We start from the raw sequence: 25863 nt of genomic DNA on the forward strand, positions 1-25863 counted from the left end.
AATATGAAACGATATGGATCTTTTGCTTGCTTTTTTGTGTGAATATTTGACAGTATTTGAAGTCTGAAGGTATAATCTTATGATCTAATTTGGACTGTAAAATAACATCCGACAAAAATTTATTCATCAAGTGTGTACTGAAAATCATCTCCTATATTTTAGCACAGAAATGTTCTGTTTTTTTAATTAAATCGAAAAGAGTACCATATTGAAGCATAGAACGCAATCAAGATATTTGTTTTACTCTTTCAGTTACATTTTAAATGAATCTGAAATAAATAATAATAAAGAGAGAAAACACTGCAAATGAAATGTAAAACCCTTTATTAACGAACATATACAAACAGCTTTGAAGTGACAAAATAACAATATTTAACTCACTATTTTCAACAAAAATGAATAACAATAATCTTCTAAAACAAAACAAAATCTTGAATAATTAAAGTCTTATAACTAATAAAATACGTAGCATGAAACACGTTGACCCCGCTACCGAACTACTGTAACTCCGCTTAATGTCGGCCAACTAGACGATCTTCAAATATGCAAAAATACAGTCTACAATGATAAATTTCATTAAATGAGCCGAGCCATGAGAAAACCAATATAGTGCATTTCCGACCAGCATGGATCCAAACCAGCCCGCGCATCCGCAGCTTGGTCTCGATCCATGCTGGTCGCAAAAACACTATGTTGGTTTCCTCATGGAGCGGCTCAAATCTGAAAAACTGGTGAAGGATGTAGGAGGAACAAACTATTATTACATGTTTTTTCAGAAAATTATCGAAATGTTACTAAGAAATATATGTATGAAAATATAAAGTTAGTCAGAAGATAACTGGTAAGGCTATATATATAAATTTCTCGGAAGCACAGAGCACTACAAACACAGGCTAAAAGACACGCATTTGCAAAGGCTCACATCAAAAGGAAGCTCTAACGGAAAAATATAATATTAAACAATTATATCAAAACATGAAATAAAAAGAAAAATTGTTTTACATGCAAGACAAAACTATCTTTCACTTATGAACATTTTATCTTACATTTACGCCACTCGTAGAATTACTGCATCAGGTGTTCATTAGAGAAAGATATTTCAATCTTACGCTGAAACAAACCAATATCCTCTACGTAAGGAAAACAATAAATATTCTAAGTTCAAATTATTATTTGACGTTTCGAAATCTACATAAAAACGCTTAAATGTAATTTTAAAAAAGCTGGATGTGGAATATCATACAATTCACAATAAAACAATACTATGGATACAAAGTACATATCATAATATAGGCACATGGTATCACATATATTAAATATACACAACACGACCACATTTTAATATTATCTTCGAAATTAAAATCTTTTTCTTATTTAGTTCCAAAGGTGTTACTAGCTCTTAATATTTTGTCACACAAACACAATTATCTATACAGTATATCGGTTATATCGGAAATCTCCAGCTTTTCATGTTGGAGGAAGACCCTAGATGCCCCTTCGATCATTAATTTATCATTACAGGCAATTCGGTAGAACCACCGACCTTCCGTAAGTCAGCTGGATATTGAGAAATCATTTATTTTTATCGTTGTTTTGGCCGAAGCGGTCATTTCGTGGGGTTTTGAATTGGAATATTTCAAATTAGAAAATAAAATAAAATAAAAAGGGACTTTGTTTCTTTTTTGAGATTTAATTGCAAGGGTTTGTGCAAGAACCACATCTTTGCAAAAACCTTCCTCCAAGTACTTATAATAATATCACAGTAGCTTCTTTATATGAAAGAGATGCTACACCAAAGCGGTGAATGTTAGGTGAACCGAAGTCAGGAACCTTAACTTACACGGTACTATAAACGCTGTATGTTTTCACTTTACGCGGCCAGTACAAAAACGCCGTAACACGCGTTTGTTCCAATGGGTCTTCAGGTAACTGCTCGTAAATGCTTAAACCGATCGTTAGCTTTCCTTTATCGCCAATACTTTGGTACATATGGCAGAGACAGTTGTATGCCCATCTTGTATGTATTCTTTCAACTAGGGCATCCACAACTGGCATCACGGCACGGAAAAATTCCATCTGCTGTTGTTTCTTGTACACCGTATACATGGCGGTGTAAATGTCAAACATCGCCTCGTCTGTAAAATCCTTACTTGCCTGTTGCTCATCGTTTCTGTCATGCGCTGATTTTAAGGATTTCGCATCTTCCAATTTCTTCACAAAAATTTCATGACAATGATAAAGGATTGGGAGAATCTCTGAAAGTTTGTTCGTCTGGAAAAGAAATTTTGCAAAGTCGTAGCAAAATGAACAAAGTCTGTGTGAGAACTCAGCTGGGACTTCTGTATTTCCGTAAGATCCGACTACATCGGCAGGAAGAATATCCTTTATTTTGACTAGCTGCAAATCACCACATGTTTCCCTAACCAGAGATTTAGAAAGTTGACCTTCCAACTGTCTATCTGTGAAAGCCGAGAACCATACCAGGGAATCAAGGTCCAGGCCGCTGACGGCACCCGGAAGGAAAATCTGAAACGGCACTGAATCGTCGCATGTGCTGACTGACAAACGCTGCTGAAATGCCTGTGACAAAATTTCGTAACCTTCCTCGAACGAACGCATTCTGATGCAATATTGTGCTGTATCAATTGTTGCTGGAATGAATACTTCTAATGTCGACCTTTTCAAGCTTTTGTGCTCCTTGAACTTCGCAATATCATCGGTGACTTTATCGATTATTGTATTTCCATGTGGCAGCATGCCAAGGCTTTCATTTATCTGCCGAAGAAACAATACAGGCTGGGATCGTAGAAGGATTATCTGTTCTTCTATTTCTTTGAAATCTTTTTCCTTGAGATGGTCTATCATGTTATTGGCATGGACGAAATAATGTGGCAGATTTTTCGCTCTGATATAGCGGAGCAACTCATCCAGCATATAAAATACGCATGCGCCAGGACTAGACTCCCAAAATTCCAAAGGTATTCTCTCACACGCGTAAAAGAACACATTTTTAAAATGTGATGAGCAGATGGATTCCAAATGGTGCATCGTTTGTGTGCATAAGGCGTCAAAGAGTATGTAACAGTATTTTTGGTACAAGGAAACAGCATCTTTAAATAATTTTCTCTCGCAAATGGCAAATGAAAATTGCCATTCAATATCGGGACATTTGCTTTCTTTGTGGGCATCTGACAGAAGCAAACAGCCATCAGCCTTAATCGACGATATGATATCCTTTGCCGGCCACCCCTCCCGGCGTACGCGTGAAACCCATGATTTTGCACATTCTGGCCAATCTCTGCACCGTAGGGCGCTGATTCGCCTAAAATGAAGACGTGGCAGGTCACAACCTCTAAGACAACGGTCTACATCGCTGCCATCATTCTGCGTTTTGATTTGTGGAAGATACCTTGAGTATTCTTCAAGTCCACCAGAAAGCCACTGTGTGCTCAAAAGTTTCGCATAACCTGTATGGACACCAGTTGTATCCACCACACATTCCAGTCTTCCTTCACCAAGAACAGCTTCTGACTTTTGTCCGACGACAATGTATTTCTTCATTATTCCATACACATCTAAGGTCACAATGTCACTAACGCTCGCATCTTCACCTATTGTTGCCTTCAGGTGTGGAACATACACGCCTTCAGCCACGCTACCCCCGAACTCAGTATCCATTTCAATAGGAGTACCAGTTGAAGATTCAACCACCTGCAAGAATAGAAAAACACAAAAAATATATTTATTTAAAAGTGACTTAATGTTAGTGATAATGAATAACATCAGTTTCCTCTACCAAGCGATATGTTGTCTGTCATGAATTCGTTAACGTATGTTTTTTACCTTCTAATTTGACTTCTAAGTGTTGAATTAAATATACATATATTTTTTATTTAACGTCGCACCGACACATGATAGGTCATTTGGCGACTTTTCAGCTTTAATGGTGGAGGAAGGCCCCAGGTGCCCCTCCGTGCATTTTTTCATCACGGGCGGGCACCTGGGTAGAACCACCGACCTTCCGTAAGCCAGCTGGATGACTTCCTCACATGAAGAATTCAACGCCCCAAGTGAGACTCGAGCCCACATCGATGAAGGGCAAGTGATTTGAAGTCAGCGACCTTAACCACTCGGCCGCGGAGGCCCCTTCAATTAGATACAGGAAATTGTGTGTTGTACACGTAACTGAATTAAATATAGGAAATTGTGTTTTGTAAACGTAACAGAAAGAGTAGGGGTTTACGAGAGAATAATTAGGTCATTTCGATAAGGCGTAGCTACCGAGATATGACGTTATTATTCGACTGGCCCCTACGCTTTCTGTTTTGTATCTTGGTCCAATAAGAACAACGCATTCGGCTACTAATTTTGATTGACAAGTTAACCTCCAACTTCCAGAAATTTACACCTAAATCATTACACAAACAAAACCATTAATACCTCCAACAATATCAAGACATGTTCTTAAACTAACACACGGGCTTTGAATTAAGGCCCCTTTTATCATTTATAGTACACTAATTACAATTTGGAACGCATCCATTTTGATCTAGGATAAAGATGTAGAACAAGAGTGTCAATGACACTTAAGCCCATCTGTGTATAAGGCTTTAAGGTAGTTCTGCACGTTTTGATCGAAATTGTTTCTAAAATGTAGAATTTGATTAAACTATGATTTTTCAAAACTTCAGAATATACCTAAAAAATTCAGCAAATAAAAAAGATAGAGTCGTGTGTTTGATCTTTTGCTAGACTGATTTGAACAAGAGCTCGTCGAACACGAAATGCCCCGCCCCGCTCCGCCCCCCCCCCCCCCCCTCTTACTTTGATGCATTCAGTAATTGCACAAGGAACAGATATTATATGCTCGCTGTAAACAAAATAAAAGTTTTACAGTTCAGGTTCGGTGTTACCTTGACCTTTGACCTGTTGACCTCAAAATCATCTGCTGGTCATAATCAACCTCCCTACTAAGTTACGTGATCCTAGGCCCAAGTGTTCTCAAGATATCATCCGGAAATGGTTTAACTGTTCCGAGTTAATGTGGCCTTGACCTTTGGCCTACTAATCTCAAAATCTATAGGGGTTATCTACTGGTCATGACCAATCTCCATATCAAGTTTCATGATCCTAGGCCCAAGCGTTCTCACGTAATTGTCTGGAAACAGTTAAGATATTCCGGGTCAATGTACCCTTGACCTTTGACCTACTGACCTCAAAATCAATACGGGTCATCTGCTGGTCATGATGAATCTCTCTTACATCTTTCATGACCCTTGGCCAAAGCGTTCTCAAGTTATCATCCAGAAACCGTTTAACTGTTTTCTGGCCAATGTGACCTTGAATTTTGCCCCAATGGTTTTAAAAAACAATAGGGGTCATCTGCTGGGCATGACCATTCTCTCCATCATTTTTTCTGATCCTAGGCCGAAGCGTTCTTGAGTTATCGCCCGGACACCGTTTTTCTGTTCCTGGTCACTGTGACCTTGACCTTTGACTTACTGATCTCGAAATCAATAGGTGTCATTTGCTGGTCATAACTAACCTTCCTATCAATTTTCATGATCCTAGGCCAAAGCGTTCTTGAGTTATCTTCCGGAAACCGTTTAACTATTCAGGGTCACTGTGACCTTAACCTTTGACATACTGACCTCAAATCCAATAAGGATCAACTGCTGGTCATGACCAACCTCTCTATCAAATTTCATGATCCTAGGCCTAAGCGTTTTTGTGTTATCGTCCGGAAACCGTTTAACTGTTCAGGGTCACTGTGACCTTGACCTTTGACATACAGATCTCAAAATCAATAGAGGTCATCTGCTGGTGATGACTAACCTCCCTATCAACTTTCATGATCCTAGGCTCAAGAGTTCCATAAACGGACTGGTCTACATACCGACCGACCGACAGACTGACCAACCGACAGACAGACTGACCGACATCTGCAAATTGAAGGGGGCGGACATAAAATAGGGACCTCACGCAATACCTCATAACGCTGGTCTATGGGCAAAAAATAACATTCATAACATTTTCGTATATAGAAATTTTTTCTACAATGTAGATTTTGATGAAACTGCTCAGAATTGTAAATAAACACATGGCCTATGATTTGATAAATAAAATGTATAGATCTGTGTGCTTATTTTTGAGATATTTGACCATTATTAAAGTAAACCGGACATTTCGCGCTAATTTTAAGACATTATTTTGAATTTTTTTAACGTGTGATATGTTTTAATATCATATTTCTACTTCATAAATATAGCAAAAGAGTCACTGTAATAAATTTACTCACAGGTTGCGATTAATCCATAAAATGATTTTCATTACGCCGAATCCAGTCTTTATACTAAGTTTTCCGGAAATATGACGTTACGCCATCACTTCCGGTTTATCAAACGTGCAGAACTAAGGGTGTTTGTATAACGTAATGGTAAAAGTATTGCTAGGTTTCTTCTGTGTAAGCCGTCAAAGACATTCTTTAACCAAGGGCAATAGTAAGACAGTGCAACCCTGATATCATACGCCAAAAATCAAGGCCCTAGCTATTATTGATTCAGAGAAGATTTTCAAAGTATCTTATATAAAAGCCTATAGTAAGTACATGTCACATACAGGGGCGTGGCCATTTTTTTACCTTAGGCCAGTAATTTGGTCACTTGTGGTAGAGAGTTAAACCCTTATATCACATGCCAAATATCAAAGCTCAAGAGAATAAGATTTTTAAAATGTGATAGCTGAAAACCTATTTTAACCAAAAAGACCCATATGTTCAATGTACCGAAACTATTTGAACAAATTTTAAAGAGGAGAACTAGATGACGTTTGTGTAAAGTTTCATCAAAATCCATTCTGTGGTTTTTGAGATGTTGTTTGAAGAACTTGTTGATGAAAAGTGACAACGTCCTTTGGCCGCCATCGGAGTAAATTTGACCTATATTGGTAGAGGGTCACACAAGGACCATCTGTGCAAAATTATTTTAATATCGGGCCAGCAGTTTCACACAAGAAGATTTTTAAGTGTTCACTATACATGTGTATACATATAGGGAAAAGTGACCACGACCTCTGGCAGCTATGTTTTTTGACGAATTGGAATAATTTGAAGAAAACTTGCAAAATTATTTTAATATCGGGCCAGCAGTTTCACACAAGAAGATTTTTAAGTGTTCACTATACATGTGTATACATATAGGGAAAAGTGACCATGACCTCTGGCAGCTATGTTTTTGACGAATTGGAATAATTTGAAGAAAACTTGGTAGAGTGTCACATAAGGACCATTTGTGTAAAAAAATTAAAATTGGATCTGCAATTTCACACAAGAATATTTTTAAAGTTTCCACTATAAACATATAGTGACAAGTGGCCACGCCCTCCGGTGGTCATATTTTTTCAGGAATCAAAATGATGTGAAATTATTTTTAAAATTGGGACAGCAGTTTCACACAAGAAGATTTTGTTTTTAATTTCCACTATATACATATAGGGAAAAGTGACCACGCCCCCTGGCGGCCATGTTTTTGACGAATTAGTACAGTATAATTTGAACAATCTTGGAAGAGGGTGACAGAAGGACCATTTGTGTAAAATTATTTCAAAATCGGACCATTGGTTTAGGAGATGTCGTTTGAATTTTTTTCTATTTTTAGCTCTGGTGGCCCCTATATGCAAACAAGCGAAACCGTTTGAACAACTTTGGAAGAGGACCACTCAAAGAACATCCACGCCAAGTTTCATCAAAATCCATTCAGTGGTTTTTGGAGGAGATGTCGTTTAAACATAATTGTTTACGACGGACGACTTGGCGGACAGACGGACGACGTACACAGCGTGATCACAATACCTCACCATGAGCACTTTGTGCTCAAGTGAGCTAAACAATGGCAAAATTATGTGGATTCCTGGCGTATATGTATCTACGCGCCTGGCAATAAACGTGCATATAATTTTAAATTGACAGCACGAACAAATGAAGAAGTATCCCGCTTAGGAAAGACCACAAGTGACGTAGGAAGATTTACACGAAAGACGAGAGCAATCAGCCAGTATCTTTTTTGGTAAGCACCCCATTTTTACAGATAATGGTACTGTCCTTTTTGGAAGATCATTAAAGAAATTTAGCGGGGTGTACAACAGAGCCAGTCCGGAAGGTGATTATCACCTCCCGGGCCGGCTCTGCCGTGTATTAACCTCTAAGTAATATTAAAATCCTGTCAATGATTGTTGAGTTACAGACCGGATAGGAAAAAAGCCCCGTTGACCTTTGTCAAACAAAGTCCATCATTCAATTATCGGATGTCTTCGGATTTTATCGCTGATATCAATGTAACTGTTCTTAAGATAGAACGAAATACTAAAACTTGACGGATATGAGACAACCTACGGGCGCAGCTACTCAATTTAGGGCTATTTTAAAGAAATTTAGGCCCGAAGTTTGGCAGAATTAGGGATTTTAGGGCTTTTAATGCAAATTACGGACATCAAGAATTCAAGGCCTTTTCAAGGCTGTGCGAACCATGTAAAATTGACCTCCAATTGTTACCTTGATCTTTGAGCTAGAGGTACGGGTTTTGCGCATGACACGTGTCTCATCATGGAAAACATTTTTGCCAGGTAATATTAAAATCCTTTAATAAATGACTAAGTTATTTACCGGACATGAAATTGTGGACTGGTGGACGGACGGAATGGCGGACGTTCCTATATGGGTATCTTTTGTTCTTTGAGCCACGTAAAAGAAAAATAGCCACATAAAAGCTTACGGTATGACAGCAAAGAAAAAGTACAGTTACCACTCCAAAGTATGCAAATGTTAGCTCAGAATGACGGACGGACAGAAAAGCGAAATCCTATAGGAGAGATCGTGTTTGTATACAAATCTGTTGTATATTGTATTTTCAGAAATGATAAGAGAAAGATCGGGTGGGCAGACGCCAAGCCTCCATGTTTTTTGTTGTTGTTGTTGTTTTAACGGCTTAAACTTTCTTAAAACACAAATGATATCAATAATGTTTGATCAATGGAAAGGATTTAAAACAAGCAATTTATTGATAACTTTTAATTATTATTTCGAAATAAAATGCTTAACTTATAGAGTTTTGTTTCTAAAAGTTTTGAGCATCGCTACGCCGCTATTAGAATCATATGTCATTTAAAACGGTTATTCATTTTCAAAAGATATTTGAACAAGAAAATATGAAAATCAAAAGCATTTCAAAACTTTTTGACTTTTAAAAATCCATAAATGAATGAAAATGTTATTTAAAATTAATATTTCCGATCCCATACAAAAACGATTGTTTTGCCCACCACCAGATAAACAGGTGTTGATGCGTGACGTCAGGGCGATCTTTAGTATAGTCCCCGAAACTGGTTTTCAACCATTGTGGGATTAAAACGAATTTGTAATGATAAATAATATAAGCCAACACTTACCCGGAAATTAACAGAACCACTTAGATTATCCGTAAACTGTGACTGTATGATCGCCGCCTTGTCAACAACTTTTATAGGAATGACATTTTTCAACAAGTATGAGAAGTGAACTGACGGCATGTCACTCCACGTATCTACATAGTCTTCACGGAACATTTCAACTGTTTCCGTACCTGCAATTATTTCATCAAAGTCTTTCAGTGCAACATACACATGTACATTTCCTCTAGGCGGGTAAAATTTCACATCTTGCACGATATAGTTACTGTTTTTATTATAAGCATTAATTGCAAGAACTAGGTACTGGGGCAAATCTGGTTTCATTCTTGCCAAGTTAATATTTTATAGAACAACATACTAGTACATGTGTATGAACAATTTTGCCCCATTACCGTTTAATTCAATCAAATTGATAGATATATTTGTAATACAAGACAAGAAGGTAGAATAAAGCAAATTTAGAAAAATTATATCTTTGAACCAAACAAATAAATAAGTTTGCCTAAGATACAAAATATATGTAAATATAAAAAAAAAATTCAAGGATATGAAATTCCTTCTTTGTAAGAATTCTTATTCTAAATTATTGAATTTGTTTTGAATTTATTTTAATTTATAACAAGAGATCAAAGAGTGATCTTTGCGCCCACCATTGAGCCATTTTTGAATGTTCCAAATTTCAAGACTAGCTCAAGGTCAAAATCAAGGTCAAATTTCATTTCGATGCACAACACTGTGCATGTGGTCCATGCATGTGGTCCAAATTTGAAAGCTGTAGCTTAAGAAATGTGAAAGTAGGTCACTTGATCAATTTCAAGGTCAAAGTTCATTTCAGTATACAAAACTATGGCTTGCTTCAAATTTGGAGGTTGTAGCTTGAGAAATGTGACAGTAGGTCCTTGATAAAAAACAATGTCAAATCAATTCAGAACATAAAAATATGTGGTCCAGATTTGAAGCCTGTAGCTTCTTAAATGTGAAAGTAGGTCACTAGGTCAATCTCAAGATCAAAGTTCATTTCGGTACACAAAACAATGCACGTGGTTCAAATTTGAAGGCTGTAGCTTGAGAAATGTGAAAGTTGGTCACTAGGTCAAAAGCAAGGTAAAATTTCATTTCGGAACATAAAACCATGCATGAGGTCCAAATTTTGAAGCCTGTACCTTCAAAAATGTGAAAGTTGGTCACTAGGTCAAAAGCAAGGTAAAATTTCATTTCGGAACACAAAACTATGCATGTGGTCCAAATTTGAAGGCTGTAGTTTGAGAAATGTGAAAATAGGTAACTAGGTTAAAATCAAGGTCAACTCATGTCAAGGTTCACCTTGCCACTCAAATCTATACATGTGGTCTAAATCTGAATGTTGTAGGTTTTTGACAAGAAGATTTTAAAAGCTTTTCCCTATATAAGTCTATATGAACCATGTGATCCCCGGGGCGGGTCCATATTTAACCCTACGGGGATAATTAGAACAGACTTGGTAGAGAACCACTAGATGATGCTACATTACAAATATCAAAGCCCTAGTCTTTGTGGTTTGGACAAGAAGATTTTCAAAGTTTTTCCCTATATAAGTCTATGTAAACCATGTGACCCCCAGGGCGGGGCCGTATTTGACCCTAGGTGAATAATTTGAACAATCTTAGTAGAAGACCACTAGATGATGTCACATAAAAAATATCAAAGTCTTAGGCCCTGTGGTTTTGGACAAGAGTTTTTTCAAAGTTTTTCCCTATATAAGTCTATATAAACAATGTGATACCCGGGGCAGGGCCATATTTGACCCCACGGAAATAATTTGAATCGTCTTGGTAGAGGACCACTAGCTGATGCTACATACCAAATATCAAAGCCCTAGGCTCAGTGGTTTTGGACAAGAAGATTTTCAAAGTTTTTCCCTATATAAATCTATGTAATTTATTAAAATAAACAAAGGGCCAAAACTCACTCAAAAATTGTTAAACCAATCTGATTTTCAGAGGGACATAACTAGGGTACCAATACATCATTCTGACAAAGTTTGGTCAAAATCACACCCCCCCCCCCCCCCCCCCCCCCCCCCCGACCCTCCACCCCCCAAGTAGTTTCTGAGGAGATGCGTTGGTTGGTTGTTTGGGCTTAACGTCGCACCGACAGAGATGCAATAACGAGAAATTGTTAACGGGCGGACTGACCGACGGACGGACCACGGACGCAGAGTGATTTGAATAGCCCACCATCTGATGATGGTGGGCTAAAAAACTGTTATCGTAAACTTTCCCGGGTTTAAATTTTACCATGTTATCGTAAGCATCCCGATAACTGAATCCAAGAGAAAAACTTGACTTATTTACTGTCGTTGTTTAAATGGTGTTAAGAACACCTAAGACAAATAAATGATTTCATTCTAATTGTAAGTCACGAAATACGATGTCAAAGAGCCGACTTCTCTGTAAAGATATTTCCTACTGTAATGTTAAAAGAATTTAGCTTCAAATACCAAACATACAAAACACCAGCTTTTTTGAACAGCGCAGCAATTTTAACCATTAAACAATAGAAAGAGACATCCAGAAAATATGAAAATTGATGAACTTTCCAGTCCGCGGCATTTAACAATTCAAAAATTAGGATGTAACACCCTACACTATAACTATTCTCTAGATGCCTTGCAGTTACCAACCTTCAAGAGAAATTTGCCCATCATCATCGGCGACCTGTGCATCTTGAACTATCGGTGACATTGGAACTGGGACAAACGAACCGGTTTTTGCATCTAAAATGGTATGGGATATAATGAATTGTATAAGTAAGTTACATGAAACAACGAAATACAGTAAGCTATGGTGGCTGACTGCTGCTATTTCGTGTATTCGTGATTTCGCCCCGCCAACACAACACGTAAACAAGAAAACTCGACAAAACCTAATTTGTCGAGTTTTCGGAAAACACTGTACAGATTTTACGTGAAAACTCGACGTTTAAACAGTGCCGACACGACAAATTTATCTGTCGACCTTTGGTGTTTGCGTGTATAAATAATCGTGTCGGAGCCCTTTATTTGTCGTGTTTTCGCGTTTTTGCCCCGCCAACACGACAGCAGGAAAACTCGACAAATTAGATATGTGTCGTGTTTTCGTGTCGTCGTGTTTTTGCCCCGCCACGTCTGTCGAGTTTTCGTGTTGTCGTGTTTTCGCCCTGCCGACGTAAAAACACGACAAATTAGGTATTTGTCGAGATTTCGTGTTGTCGTATTTTCGCCCCGCCGACATGACAACACCAAAACACGACAAAGTCTTTTCAAGTTAACTCCGCCCTGACAGTGGAGTCACAGGGTCTTTCCCTTATCATTTTTGAAATTTAGGTATGAAATAGTGGTCCCTGCAGCATTTTGTCCATTTGAGATACGTTAGTGGGTCATGCCCTCCTATTTAGGGGGTTAGAGGGTATCCTCAAGGACAATTTTAAAATAAAGGAATGAATTGATGGTCTCTGCTGCATTTTTTGGGTCTAAATTGTGAAAATAAAATCCTTTGCCAAAATAGTTGGGTTTGGTACAACTTTGACGAGTACAGGTAACTTTGGGGGTTGGGGTGGGGAAAACAGCACGGCCATCGGCCCCGGCCCAGGACCCGAGCCTGTACAAAAAGAAAAATAATTACGTATATGCGTTGACCTCAATGAAGATTAACTTACTCACACGAAATGCCCCCGTTAACCCCCGTACCTCAAAAATGCAACAGAGGCCACCATTTTATACATATATTTCAAACATTTAAAGGCAAGAACGCCCTGACCCAACTAACATTAGGGGCTACCCCGTTCCGTACCTAACACGAATCGACTCGCCGATGCCGACTTCATCCTTTAACTGTTGCCGCTCCCCGCACCCCAATGAAATATTTCTGGAGCCGGGTCAGTTATACATACAATTCGTATTCTTAAAACGATAACTGACATCTGATATATTATTGTACTGTTTTATGATCTCAAATCTCCCAATGCAGCTTTAGTGAATATAAATAAATTTTGAATTGACGGTTCGTTCGAACAGAAAGAAAAATGCTTCTAAAACCCTTTGCCAGTACTGGCTTCAGAATAATTCTACATTTTATAAGAGATGTCTGAATTTTTTCCGTGTTTTCGTGTCGGCGGGGTGAAAATACGATAACACGAAAACGCGACAAATCATGTATTCGTTGTGTTTCGTGTTGTCGTGTCGACTGGGAGAAAACACGACAACATGAAAACATGACAAATATCTAATATCTATCGGCAGGGCGAAAACACGACAAATAATGGGCGCCGACACGACATATTTATACCCGCCAACACGAAAACTAGACAGATAAATTAGTCATGTCGGCGCCGTTTAAACGTCGAGTTTTCGCATAAAATATGTCGTGTTTTCGTGTTTTCGCCCCGCCGATACGATTACACGAAAACTCGAAAAATGAAGTTTTTGTCGAGTTTCGTGTTTTCGTGTTTTTGCCCCGCCAACACGAAAACACAAAATGGCAGAAATCAGCCACTATAGTAAGCAGGTACTCTCTTCCCTAACCACTAGTCCAGCATCTATGACAAATGAGCCGCACCATTTGAAAACCAACGTAGTGCATTTGCGACCAGCATTGATCCAAACTATCTGCGCAGTCAGGTCAGAGTTTCCATGCTGTTCGCTAACGGTTTCTCTAATTGCAATAGGCTTTGAAAGCGAACAGCATGGATCCTGACCAGACTGTCTGGATCTATGCTGGTCGCGAACGCACTATGTTGGTTTTCCCACGGTGCGGTTCAAATGTTAAAAAACTTACCAACACAATGTAGTATATGGGGTCGAGGCAGTCTATATCTTCTTAAAAAGAAATTTCGGAAAAAAAACGATTGATGCTCCCCGAAATATGATTAACGACCGCAGATTTCACTGACTGGGAACATATAGCTTAAGCTACAATCACACTGCCCCGGATAGGTTTGCGGATGAGCTCATGAAAGCACCCGTAACGCATCCGTAGAACTCCTGACGTATTCGTAAGTCATCTGGTGTATCCCGTTCAGAAATTGGGGGAATCCGGGGGCAAGTATGCAAAGTTTTGAACATGTTCAAAATTTTGCCAAGGATAATATATCCGTAAGGAATCCGTAATAAATCCGTTACGGTTCTGAAAAGATCGTAAAAGATCTCAAAAGATCGTAACAGTCCAGAAAACAATAACTGTGGTGAAATAATACGAGCTGTTACGTAAACGATATTATTCCGGTTCTCATAAGATTTATTAAAGTTCTGTTACAATTGATTTAGAGATTTATAACGTGACAAATTCGCCAAACCCATTTTTTCTATAAAAATTGGGAGCAGTCAGGGGATGGGAATCCGGAACTAATCCGCAAGCCCATCCGGGGCAGTGTGATTCTAGCTTAAATTCTACTGCTGAATATCATCACATTGAAAAAAATGAAGATAATATGCATACCTCCTATTGAGAGTGAGTCCTATGAATTTTTGCTGAATTCAAGCAAGCGGTTGCTAAGAAATACTCGCTATAAATTAGTGTTAAGTAATCAAAGGACAATAACTTAGTGAAAATGACCCAACCGGAGCACTTTTGGGAGTAAAGATTACTATGAAATTTTGATGAAATCTAGCAAGTGGTTCCCTAAGTGTGACCTTGACCTTTCTGATAGGGGCCTGGGATTTACGCGTCGCACTCTGTATCACTGAGGCATACACTTATGCCAGATATAAATAAGATTGTTCAATGCATGTCAAAGTTATGGCATGGACAAGCTCTAATATGACTTAGACCCCTTACCTTGACCTTTGAGATAGGGGGTCTGAGTGTTGTGTGGGACACTCTTATTCAGGCAAACAATTTATGTCAAATAAAACAAGTGAATGAAGTAAAATTTTGTATTAATAAAAACCTACAGTTGTTTTCATATGGAATTTTTATTTTGGCCGATTATAAAAAAGTTATCATATATAAAGTTATTTATAGTAACAACAAAGGAAAATCAATCCTAAATATTCTATATAATGAAAGTCCAAAAGAAACTCTTTACCAGGTAGAGATAGGTCAAAATACACCAAAAACATTGGATGTAATATGCATGTTGTACCACAGAAATGTCGTCTCGAATTTTCCCTACGATCAGTAATTAAAAGTTACAACATAATCTATTTATAGTAAAAATAAACTGATGTAATTCTAAAAACAAGGGTGGCTCATGGTGGTGATCATGTGTGCCAAGTTACATCAAAATCCCTCCATGCATGTAGAAGAAATGCTTCGGAAAAAGTCATTCTTTAATATGACCTTTACCTCCAAGTGTGACCTTGACCTTAGACCTAGGGACCTGGTTATTGTGCAAAACAATCTGTCTCATGATGGTGAACATTTAAGCCAAGTTACATCAAAATCCCTCCCAGTATGAAGAAGACATGTTCCGGACAAAATCATTCTTGTATCTGACATTTGGCCTCTAAGCGTGACCTTGACCTTAGACCTAGGAACCTCGTTCTTGCGCATGACACCCCGACTCATGGTAGCAAACATTTGTATCAAGTAATATCAAAATCACTTTAAGGATTGTTGAGTTACAGACTGAAAAGAAAAAAAAAACATTTGACTTCCAAATGTGACCTTGGCCTTTAAGCTAGGGTTCTGGGTATTGCGCATGACACGTTTTCTAATCATGGGGAAAATTAATGGCGAGTAATAGTGTAATCCCTTGATGGATGACAGAGTTCTGGATCAGACAGGAAAAAACACCATTGACTTTTGACCTCTAGTTGTGACCTTGATCTTTAAGCTAGTGGTCCCAGTTTTGCGCACGACACGTCGTCTCATTATGGGGAACAGTTGTGCCAAGAATGTTTAAATCCCTTCATGGATGGCAGAGTTATGGACCAAACAGGAAAAAAGCCTTGTTGACCTTTGACCTCCAATTTTGAGCCTGACTTTTGTGTCAGAGGTCCGGAATTTACGTAAGACACGTCGTCTCATCATGGGGAACATTTATGCCAAGTGGTATTAAAATCCCTTAATGGAAGCCAGACTTATGGACCGGACACGAAACAGACCCTGTTCATGCCACGTTCACATTTGACTGCAAAGTATGACCTTGTCCTTGCAGCTAGGAGTCTGAAAGTTGTACATAACATATTGCCTTATCATAAGGAACATTTGTGCTAAGTAATATTAAAATCCCTCCCTAGATGGTACAGTTATTGACAGGACAGGAAAACAGCCCTGCCAGCCCTGTTGATGTTTGATCTCCAACTGAGACCTTGACATTTGAGCTAGGGACGCGAGTTTTGTGCTTGACACGTCCTCTCATCATGGGGAAATTTTATCCCAAGTAATATCAAAATCCCTTCATGTATGACCGAGTTATGGACAGGACACGAAATTGCGGACGGACGGATGGACGGAATGATGGACGGAGGGAAAAGCGCATTCCTATTGTCTCCGAAACTGGTTTTCAACCAGTAGGGGACTAAAACGACTGCTTTATGCATGGCAAAGTTACAGCCCGCACAATCTCTGAAATTATCTTTAACCCCTAACTGTGACCTTGACCTATGATATAGGAACTGCGGTCTGCACATGACACGTCGTCTCACCGTGGTAAACATCGATGCCAAATATAAACAAGATTCCTTTATGCAAGTTACATTAAATGACTGTAACAAGTAAGACAAATAGCAAACACGCTCGTTGACATTACCACGAATGATGGCAAACTTAATGGTATAAATAATCCCAGTCGTTTACTAAGATAATCTATACATAATTTTCGAAAACATCTTAAAACATTTAACACCTCTTATAATCTGAAACAAAATCCAACCTGCTGGTCTTAGGCTTGTGTAGTGGAATTCTCCAACATGGCCCAAAACCAAATGCATTCCATCTTTAGAAACATCAATAGACGCTGGCTCAAGTATTGTCCAGTGTGACTCTTCACCACTGACGTTAAGGACTTTTATGGTATGGCCAATGGTTTCCACGACAGCTCGTAGAATCAAGTGATCACCCCATTCCCCTTCAGCCATCTTGAGAAATATCAAAAATACGATTCAGTGTCTTGTTGATCATTACAAAGTCATAAACCATACAGTTTCTAATGTCAAAAGGGTTCTGACAAGTACTGTAATTATGCACGAGGCAACACAATTTCAAATAACAGGCAGTGACTCCTTTTTGATCGCAATGTTATTTAATTACACCTTTTTGCATCTATTTCGGTAGCGAATGAACCACTGAAAATAAAAATAATTTAAAGAAAAAATCTAAATATATTATTTCATTTATGTGCCATACCATTCTTTGGAGATAAACTTCCCAATCTTCGGCCAAAAAGCTAGAATAATGGGTGCCATCATCACTAAATGGATGTTCAATTAGCCAAGAGACGGCGGCTTCCCGGAGAGACTTTGGTCCGAATCTGTAATCTCCATACAGCTGCAGCTGATCAACAACAGCAGCAAACATACAGTTTCCATCTGGAATAACATCTCGAACTTCAAAACCAGCCTGCTTTGCAATTCTAATTATCTCTTTCATCTTCTTTATATTATGGCCTTGACATTCTGGTCGTCCACACGCTAAAACAAAGAATCGTCATGAATAAAATAGTTTGTAACTAAGTAGCTACAATCGTCATTAGTTGTGAAGTGAAATTTCATCGACAAAATACAAAAGTCTTAACTTAAAGGTCGAAATGAACAAGTGAAATAAAACAACTTACATGTACATTTCAAATAATCCTCAGACTGCGACATTTTCAGTTTCTGGAAAGCTTTGTGTCGCTTGTCAGCAACTTTAAGAATCGTAACAGGAACACTTTGGAATTCATTACCGTTGGTAACTTCTTCATCATCGGGTTGCTTATCAAGTCCAATGACTAAAAGGACACGACCTACCGTGTCTTCAGTACGCCTTGTTTCTCCTACAGAAGATTCCACTCCTTTTTGTAACGGGGACACATTTTTATTTTTATTTTTCTTCAACTGTTTTGATTTTCTTGCAGTATTTCCAAAATCAGATATTCTTAGTGTGCTACTTGTATCTCCCTGCGTAATGCTACCAGGCTTCCCGCCAAACAGCGCATCGAGTATTGGTGATATACTGGTCTGTGACAAGCTTCCATCTTTCGTTTCCTTCCGCTCGCTTCTTTCTTTTGCTTCTTTAGACTGCCGTAAGATACGCATTGCGGATGGTTCTACTAGGTCTTTATCATCATCATCAGGATGCATTACAGGCTGCTGCTTACTGAAGTAGCCCGAATGTTTCATTTTTGTCTGTTGGTTTTGTCTCCTTAGCATTTTCATTGCGATCGGCTCAGTCTCTTCGTCGCTGATATCTCTGTCGCCTTCAACGTCATGTATGCCAGATTCTTTTGATGTACCCTTTAACTCGACCATATTTTTTATATCTTTTTCTTTATTTCCTGTAAAGTTCGTGTTACGCTGTGGTATACCCTTCCCGGTGGGCTCATCTTTCGTTGTCTGAAGTTTCGTTGCTGATGGCTGTCCATCAGGTTTCTTATCATTTCTTGTATTTGAAGCGCTTGAAATGGATTTCATTTTGGACGGAATATGCTGTTCTACTGAATTATTTCTACACTCAGTAGCTTCTGGGGTATCATCTTTCTTCTGCTGTGGTTCATTATCACTCATAAAATTCGGAACCTTTGAACGAAAAGCTTTCGATTTCACGGGTTTATGCACTATATCAGAGTGAAATGTTACTTCTCTGTTGTCGGGTTTGTGTTTTTGTGTTATCTCTGGTACTTTATTAACGCCACTGATTTCTTCTATCTTCAGTTTCTCGAGTCGCTTCTCTCTAATAAATTTTTCCTTCTCTGTCTCCGATCGTTGTTTCTCATTAACTGGCTTCTTTTGTTCTTCATTAACCTGCTTCATGTCAGGCCTTGTGACAAAATTAGATGTTGTGTCTTCCATTTCATCAGCAATATGAAATGGTGACGAAGATCGTTCTAGATCGCTTTTTTGTTTTTCAATTTCTACACTTCCTTTAAAACTAATCTTCGTTACATTTGTCACAGTTTCGTCTGAATTGGTTTTACTATCCTTGTTTAGGATTCTTGCTTCATCCGATGGCTTTTGCGTTTCATCATGACCAGTTTCTGTAATAGTTCTGAGTCTATTCGAGCTGCTTGTATCAATCGTTTGTTTTTGAAAAAATTCGTTTCCTGACTGAGAAGTTGTATCCTTGTTATCTACACTGTTTCTCAGATGACTTTGAAAGGCTTCCCCTGAGGGATGTGTTCTGTTCGCTAGAACTTGTTCCCTGTATGTTTCTGTCCTGGTCCGACTACTCTTCGAAACAAATGGTCCTTGGTTTTTATTTTTATTCATTTTTTCACCTGCCTTCAATTTGCCAGATTGTCCTTTTATTAGATCTAAAGCCATTTGTTGCATTTGTTTTCTTTTGGCCCTAATGATCGTTTTATCATCAAGCATCCCAGTAATAATTAGAGCGTATGGTATGTCATCAAAAGCCGGTACGTCATCAAGGTCATCAAAGTCTTCAAGATCGTCTTTTCTGATTGGATCGCCGTAGGGTCCGTAAGTCTCGTCTCCAGCAAACTGTGCAGAAGGACGAACGCTTTGTCTTGAAGAATGTGATGATTCCCAATGATATGCAGGTTTATTGCGCCGATAACTATTCTCTGGATCCCCCGAATTGTAACTACTATGATACCATTGATTGCTGCGTCCAGTTGTCGCAGTCTGCCGTCGATCGGTGTACGGAACCTCTTCAGGCGATTCTGGGTATACTATGGTCTCGTTATAAAACTGACTGTTTTGTGGAAATTCCTCTGATTTCCTGTGTTCAATTACTTTCTCAGATTGATTTTGACTGTTTTGTAAACGCCTGTCTGATCTTCTTGCACACTCTTCTTGCATATATGGATTTGTGTTGTCAAGCAACTTATTTTTTCGTGGATATTTCTCTGTTCTCCAACTAACCTCTCCCTCTTCTGATTGCGTTGTGTTGTTTTGTAAATGTCTGTCTGGTCTTCTTGCAGTCTCTTCTTGCCTATAAGAATATGAAGATTTAAGCATTGGATCATTTCGTGCATATCTCTCTGGAATTTCGTTGTAAAGCCCCTCTTCAAATGCATCATCAAACTTATCACTGTGTTTATCGTTTGGAATCATCTGATATTCTCTGTTCAGTTTGGAAGAGTGTATGGCCTGAGGCAGGCTTTTGGGATTTTGAAATGGTGTCCCTCTAAAAGAATTTCTTGCTGCCATGTCTGTCGTCAATGTTTCAGCTGGAATCATGTCTTTTCTGCTAAGGAAGTAATATCTGTTATCTATTACATTTGGCACATCCGACTTCGAGCATAGGCCTCTTTCATTTCGTTTTGCCCTGAAACGGTTATGACTGCTGAAATCAGGTTCATTGAAATGCTGTGCAATGGATTGACTACATTTTTCTAATTCTTCTACGCCGGACGCAGACATGCTACAAGCTTGAAAATTGGTAGGGTCGATATTTGAGGTCGATTTGTTTATATCATTTCCATCGTTCTGTAGTTTTTCTTGTGCGACACGCGGAGGTTTCACCGGATGAGTCTTATTTTGCAGTTTTTCTTCTGAAGACATGCCATTTCTGTGTGTCCTTTCACTTTGTCGAGTCTCATCACTTCGACTAACCCCCATTTCTGAAAAAAAGCAAATACTCACAGAAATAAACTGAGGGCCATCACCACAGCTTAAATAGGGGACAGGGTAACGTATATATCTGAGAGTTGCAAGTTTTGGTTTGATATCCATCTCATGAATGAAATTGCAGACAACCTAGACAACACGGGGTTCAAAAGCTTTGTAGATTGTTTTGAAAGATATAAAAGGGATGATCATATCTCTCTTCAGTTAATGGTGATAAATGCATATTTCGAGGATAGACAGAATTCCGATTTAAAACGATATTTAACGTAGGTAAACAATGTGTTCTCTATATTCAAAAAGGACATACTTATTTCAATGAGTTGTTCACAGGTTTCGCAGTGATTGGCGGACGGTGTAGAACGAGTCGACAAATCTAGTTTTATTTTGAGACTGTAGCAACTGGCACAAAATTCCTACAAGATAAAAAGCACAGTTTCATAAATGCATAATGTTTTATTTCAGCAGATAATGCTATCAGGCAATGCCCGTATTGTAATCAGATATTAAATAAATATTTACCTTAAAATTCAGAAGTCAGAACTAGTATTTCAGACATCAAAAGTCCACTTATACTAAAGCAGTATCAGTATCAGTTTGAGTATAAAACTAAAATATTACAAGCGATTTTCCATTAATTTCTTACATAAACAAATTTTATCATAGTACACGGATATCAGGATTCATGTACATACTTCCGTTTTTTATACAATTAACTTTACGTTTGACGGAAGCGATGCGACAGGGTGGCGGAAGTGTAGATAACCGCTGTATAAATATTACAAAAAAGAAAGTTATAATTTTTTTACTAGAAATTTTGGAAATTAATGAAAAAGAAAACGTACTCTATCACATTTTCGACAAACACTGCCTCCATGAACTGTTAGGCGGTTAAAGACAACACCACAGGCGGAGCAAGCTGATCCGAATTTCGACTGTCCTTGCTGGCTAACCAAGACATTTGCCATCAAAGCCTCTGTATTAAAGTCTTCTGTACAAATGTTTCATTTATATCAGACTCTTTTGTATGACTGAATCGTCAGTTACCTAATCTGACAAAAAATACAAAAAAAAAACAGCTAAAGTTATCAACAAATTTGATTAATACCCGATATACCCCTACGTTAAGATATGTTTTCGATAAATTTATGTAAAAGTTGTGTTTGAGGTCTCATTGGAATCTTTTAACATTTACCTTGTTAAATTTCTAAAATGGACTGGTCTATCATTTAATTTGGGCAGTACCATTAATTATTCAAAGGAGTGTTCACTGAAAATTTATTGACTCAATAGCAAACAGTGCAGACCAAGATAGACCTGCATGGATGTGCAGGCTCATCTTGGTCTACACTGGCCGCAAGGCAGAATCACATGCCGCCAGCAGGCTAAAGGTTAACAATATGGAAGTAGCCTGCTCCATAAACTGTTTGCAATGGACCGAACCACTATTTATACATCAAAAGTAAACCACTCGTGAAACTTTTGTACATAACAGAGATCTGTTTCCCTAAAATCTCACAAGAATGCAGGATTTAGCGTTTGCAACAGTTTTTCTAGGGAGGCCATACTACCATATGCGGGAGGGAAGTCCTCCTCGCACACGTTTTACCGTACCCATCTACTAAATATGTAAACGTTTCTACATAGTCATTGACAACTGATCAACTAGATAATTGAGCCGCAACATAAGAAAACCAACATAGTGGCTTTGCGGCCAGCATGGATCCAAACCAGTCTGGTCTGGATCCATGTTGGACGCAAAGCTACTATGCTGGTATTATCTGTGTGATGGTCGTCAGAAGATGCTCATATTAACCTTGGCTAACACCTCAGTCAACATTGCCTTCTTAAAATATCAACAAAATATACAGTATCGAAGTTTCTACTAAAACGAATATTCAATGTCAGGTGTCATTATAATCAGCGCTTGGTTTATCCAACTTTCTACACTATTACTAATTATAAGCGGGTTAAACTTGCCAGAATAGTGTATTTAAAATAGTTTCATTGTCATCACTCATTTATTGCATATTACATTTAACGTGTATGAAAGCACTTCTAATCTACTCTTGAATATTAAATTGATAACCGTATACCGATTTATTTTGTACCGGAAAGTTATTTATCGTTTAAATCAATCTTCCTGAAAATGACAATCATTTAAAGGTAGCCTACTGTTTGTTTACCATTCAGGTATTTAAACGTATATTATAATAACGTGGCACTGTTCCTAAATACATGCCGTTTGTACAATGTATGTACTTACATTGTTCATATTATCATTTATATTTCCATAACAACTACAATGTAATATTTGTATTAAACTATTAGAAAGATTTGCTGTGCTACTTTTTCTGGTTAACAAGACCTGGAATGTTATATGGGTTGATTAAATGATAATTTGCAGGCCGGGATCCAGGGCTGCCCCACACTGTTGACTGAGAAGTGAACTATACTCATAAAAGTTGAACCCAACTACTCTGGCAAACGAGTCTTAATTTCTTAAGATTTAGACCAAAAAACACACCAGAGGCCACTATTTCAGACTTTTCCAGGACAGACTTCCTACTCCCCCATCCCCCTAAAAAATAAATAAAAGAGGGGAGTACCCCGTCACATACCACCAGAGGCCAACATTTCATACCTGTATTTTAACCGTTACCCTGCTAATTTTCTATAATGAACTTGTCCATGTTTCATTTGGACAGAACCATTAACTGTTAAAAGGGGTGTTCGCTGAAAATTTACTGACTGAATAGCGGGCAGTGCAGACCATGATCAGACTGCACGGATGTGCAGGCTGATCTTGGTCTGCGCTGGTCGCAAAGGCAAAGTCACTTGCCGCCAGCAGGCTAAGGGTTAAAAGACACCTCTGACCGTAGTCCAAATAATCGCACGTTTCGGGACACAGGTGCACGGCGCGTGGCCATGACTTAAACTACTACCCACCTCCCCCTCTACAACCCCCTAAAACCCTTGTACACATCAAATGTATTCTAAAATCTATTAAACATCATCCAAACACCATAACTATTGGCAAAAGTCAATTATATGAACCAGCAAAAATTTTATACTCTTTAAACACGCAAGGTATTTGACTCTACATTCATTGTCTAAACGGTGCAATCAGATCTCTGCCTAGTGTCATTTTTGACAGTTTGAGGCTGAATATTTCTGGCGACGTGTAAATAGAGGAATTGGCAGTTGTTTTTCCTTAAAGAGCTTTTTTTTCTCTAAGAATTGACACCAAGATTGTTAAGATCGGTGAAGAATTGATGGTTTTATGTGATGAAACTCGAGATGACTGTATTTTTTCCATAGACAATGAATGTAGAGTCAAATAGTTGTAGAGGGGGAGGGGGGTAGTAGTTTAAGTCATGGCCACGCGCCGTGCACCTGTGTTTCGGGATAACTTTTGACTATCGCTGTCCCGTTAAAAGGGATGGTAACTATAAAATATCAAATCATAAAATAAGTTATCCCGATAAGCCAAGTTAGTAAGGCTACTCTGACAGAATAAAGGCGGGGAGTACCCTCTACCGTTCCTTAAAATTTAAACTAAAAATGAACCAGAGGCCACCATTTCATGCCTGTAGTTGACATTTTTCCAGGGCGAAACGGCTCTGACCCAAAAAAAGAGGGGAGTACCCTCTCCTGTTTCTTAAAGCATATATTTCAAAATTTCTCGTGGGATGGGGTGGGGGGCTGGCCCCTTTAAGTTTAACACGAGTGGCGGGCTCCAATCCCAATTAAATATTTCTGTAATCGGGCCTGATTTGTTGATATTCGTCATCAAACCAGAGATGAAATATTCTAGTTGCGGTTAATCTCTTGGAATTTACTAGTTTCGATTTTAAATTTCGATACCTGGTGTATCATTTGTCAGTGTATTTGTTCATTAACTGTGGTGTACACAATTTATCGAGATTAAATTTTAATAGTGAAAATGTAAAAACTAAAATATATTTTTCTGAGGCACAATTTTGTCAATGTATATTTTATTTCGTTTTTCATGAACGAAACAGTTCAGTCATACTCATAGTCTTAAGACTTTTATAAATGCGGGAAAAAAAACACACACACACACACAACGATACTTTATCCATAAAAATATGTCCATATAAAATCCTTTCCTTTAAAATCTTAATTAAGATTTTTTATACAAATAACAAAAATGTCAGTGTTAACAAACCTGTTCAATCATCAACAAGAGCCCCGGAAATACCAATCTAAATGTAGATCACAGGTAAGTAACAAAATAAAAGGAGAGAATTCCTATTTGACATAACTTGAACAGCATTTATATGCTATATCCCTGCTCCAAATACACTGTTTAACAAAGTTCAACGAAACAATTTGATTTTAGTGCTATTGATTATGATATCGAATCTCTCTTTATTTACCTTCATTCGTTAAGTGTCTAGTTTCGTTTTCAAAAACGAAAGTAGGTGTAGAGTTTGGGGATTTCCCATACGTCACATTTCCGATTCCATTGTGTACACACTACGGTAGTGTTTTCATACCAAGTAGTGACGTCACGCTAGCATGCGCGGATGCAGCCAATTTTCTCAGGGGTCCTTACTATGACACATATGCTTAATAATTTGATGTGATTTATACATTAAATAATTTGATGTGGTTTTTGTGGGTGTTAGCCGGCTGCTCCTAAGTAGGCGGCCAGCTAGGAGGCTCCGGGGGCGGAGCTCTGGGGGTATGCCCACCGGAAAATGTTGTAA

The 25863-nt window shown here is 38.3% G+C and overlaps 1 protein-coding gene across 4 annotated transcripts; it reads right to left on the reverse strand.

The window, feature by feature from the left end:
* Window positions 1–307: 307 nt before the first annotated feature.
* Window positions 308–25597, reverse strand: LOC123561568 (uncharacterized). 4 transcript variants are annotated; one of them, XM_045354040.2, is made up of 9 exons: window positions 25531–25597; window positions 21973–22179; window positions 21438–21543; window positions 18175–21123; window positions 17748–18031; window positions 17275–17479; window positions 12104–12196; window positions 9442–9614; window positions 308–3711 (listed from the first exon to the last, which is right to left on the reverse strand). In XM_045354040.2, the coding sequence occupies exons 2-9, from the start codon at window positions 22093–22095 to the stop codon at window positions 1837–1839; spliced, it is 5808 nt and encodes a 1935-aa protein (XP_045209975.2). In that variant the 5' UTR covers window positions 22096–22179; window positions 25531–25597; the 3' UTR covers window positions 308–1836. The 4 variants fall into 4 exon arrangements, with proteins under 4 accessions (XP_045209975.2, XP_045209976.2, XP_045209974.2 ...); XM_045354041.2 differs by lacking the exon at window positions 25531–25597 and adding an exon at window positions 25320–25524 and having other exon boundaries at window positions 21973–22174; XM_045354039.2 differs by lacking the exon at window positions 25531–25597 and adding an exon at window positions 25320–25524.
* Between the last annotated feature and the right edge of the window lie 266 nt (window positions 25598–25863).

This window comes from Mercenaria mercenaria, chromosome 10 (assembly GCF_021730395.1).
Source record: "Mercenaria mercenaria strain notata chromosome 10, MADL_Memer_1, whole genome shotgun sequence".
Lineage (NCBI taxonomy): Eukaryota > Metazoa > Mollusca > Bivalvia > Venerida > Veneridae > Mercenaria > Mercenaria mercenaria.

Coding starts and splice junctions, on each gene's coding strand:
- LOC123561568 (XM_045354040.2), bottom strand. CDS start 22,095: ATGGCAAATGTCTTGGTTAGCCAGCAAGGACAGTCGAAATTCGGATCA. Junction 17,480..17,747: donor AAGTTTATCTCCAAAGAATG/GTATGGCACATA, acceptor ATATTTCTCAAG/ATGGCTGAAGGGGAATGGGG. Junction 9,615..12,103: donor TGGGCAAATTTCTCTTGAAG/GTTGGTAACTGC, acceptor AAATAATTGCAG/GTACGGAAACAGTTGAAATG.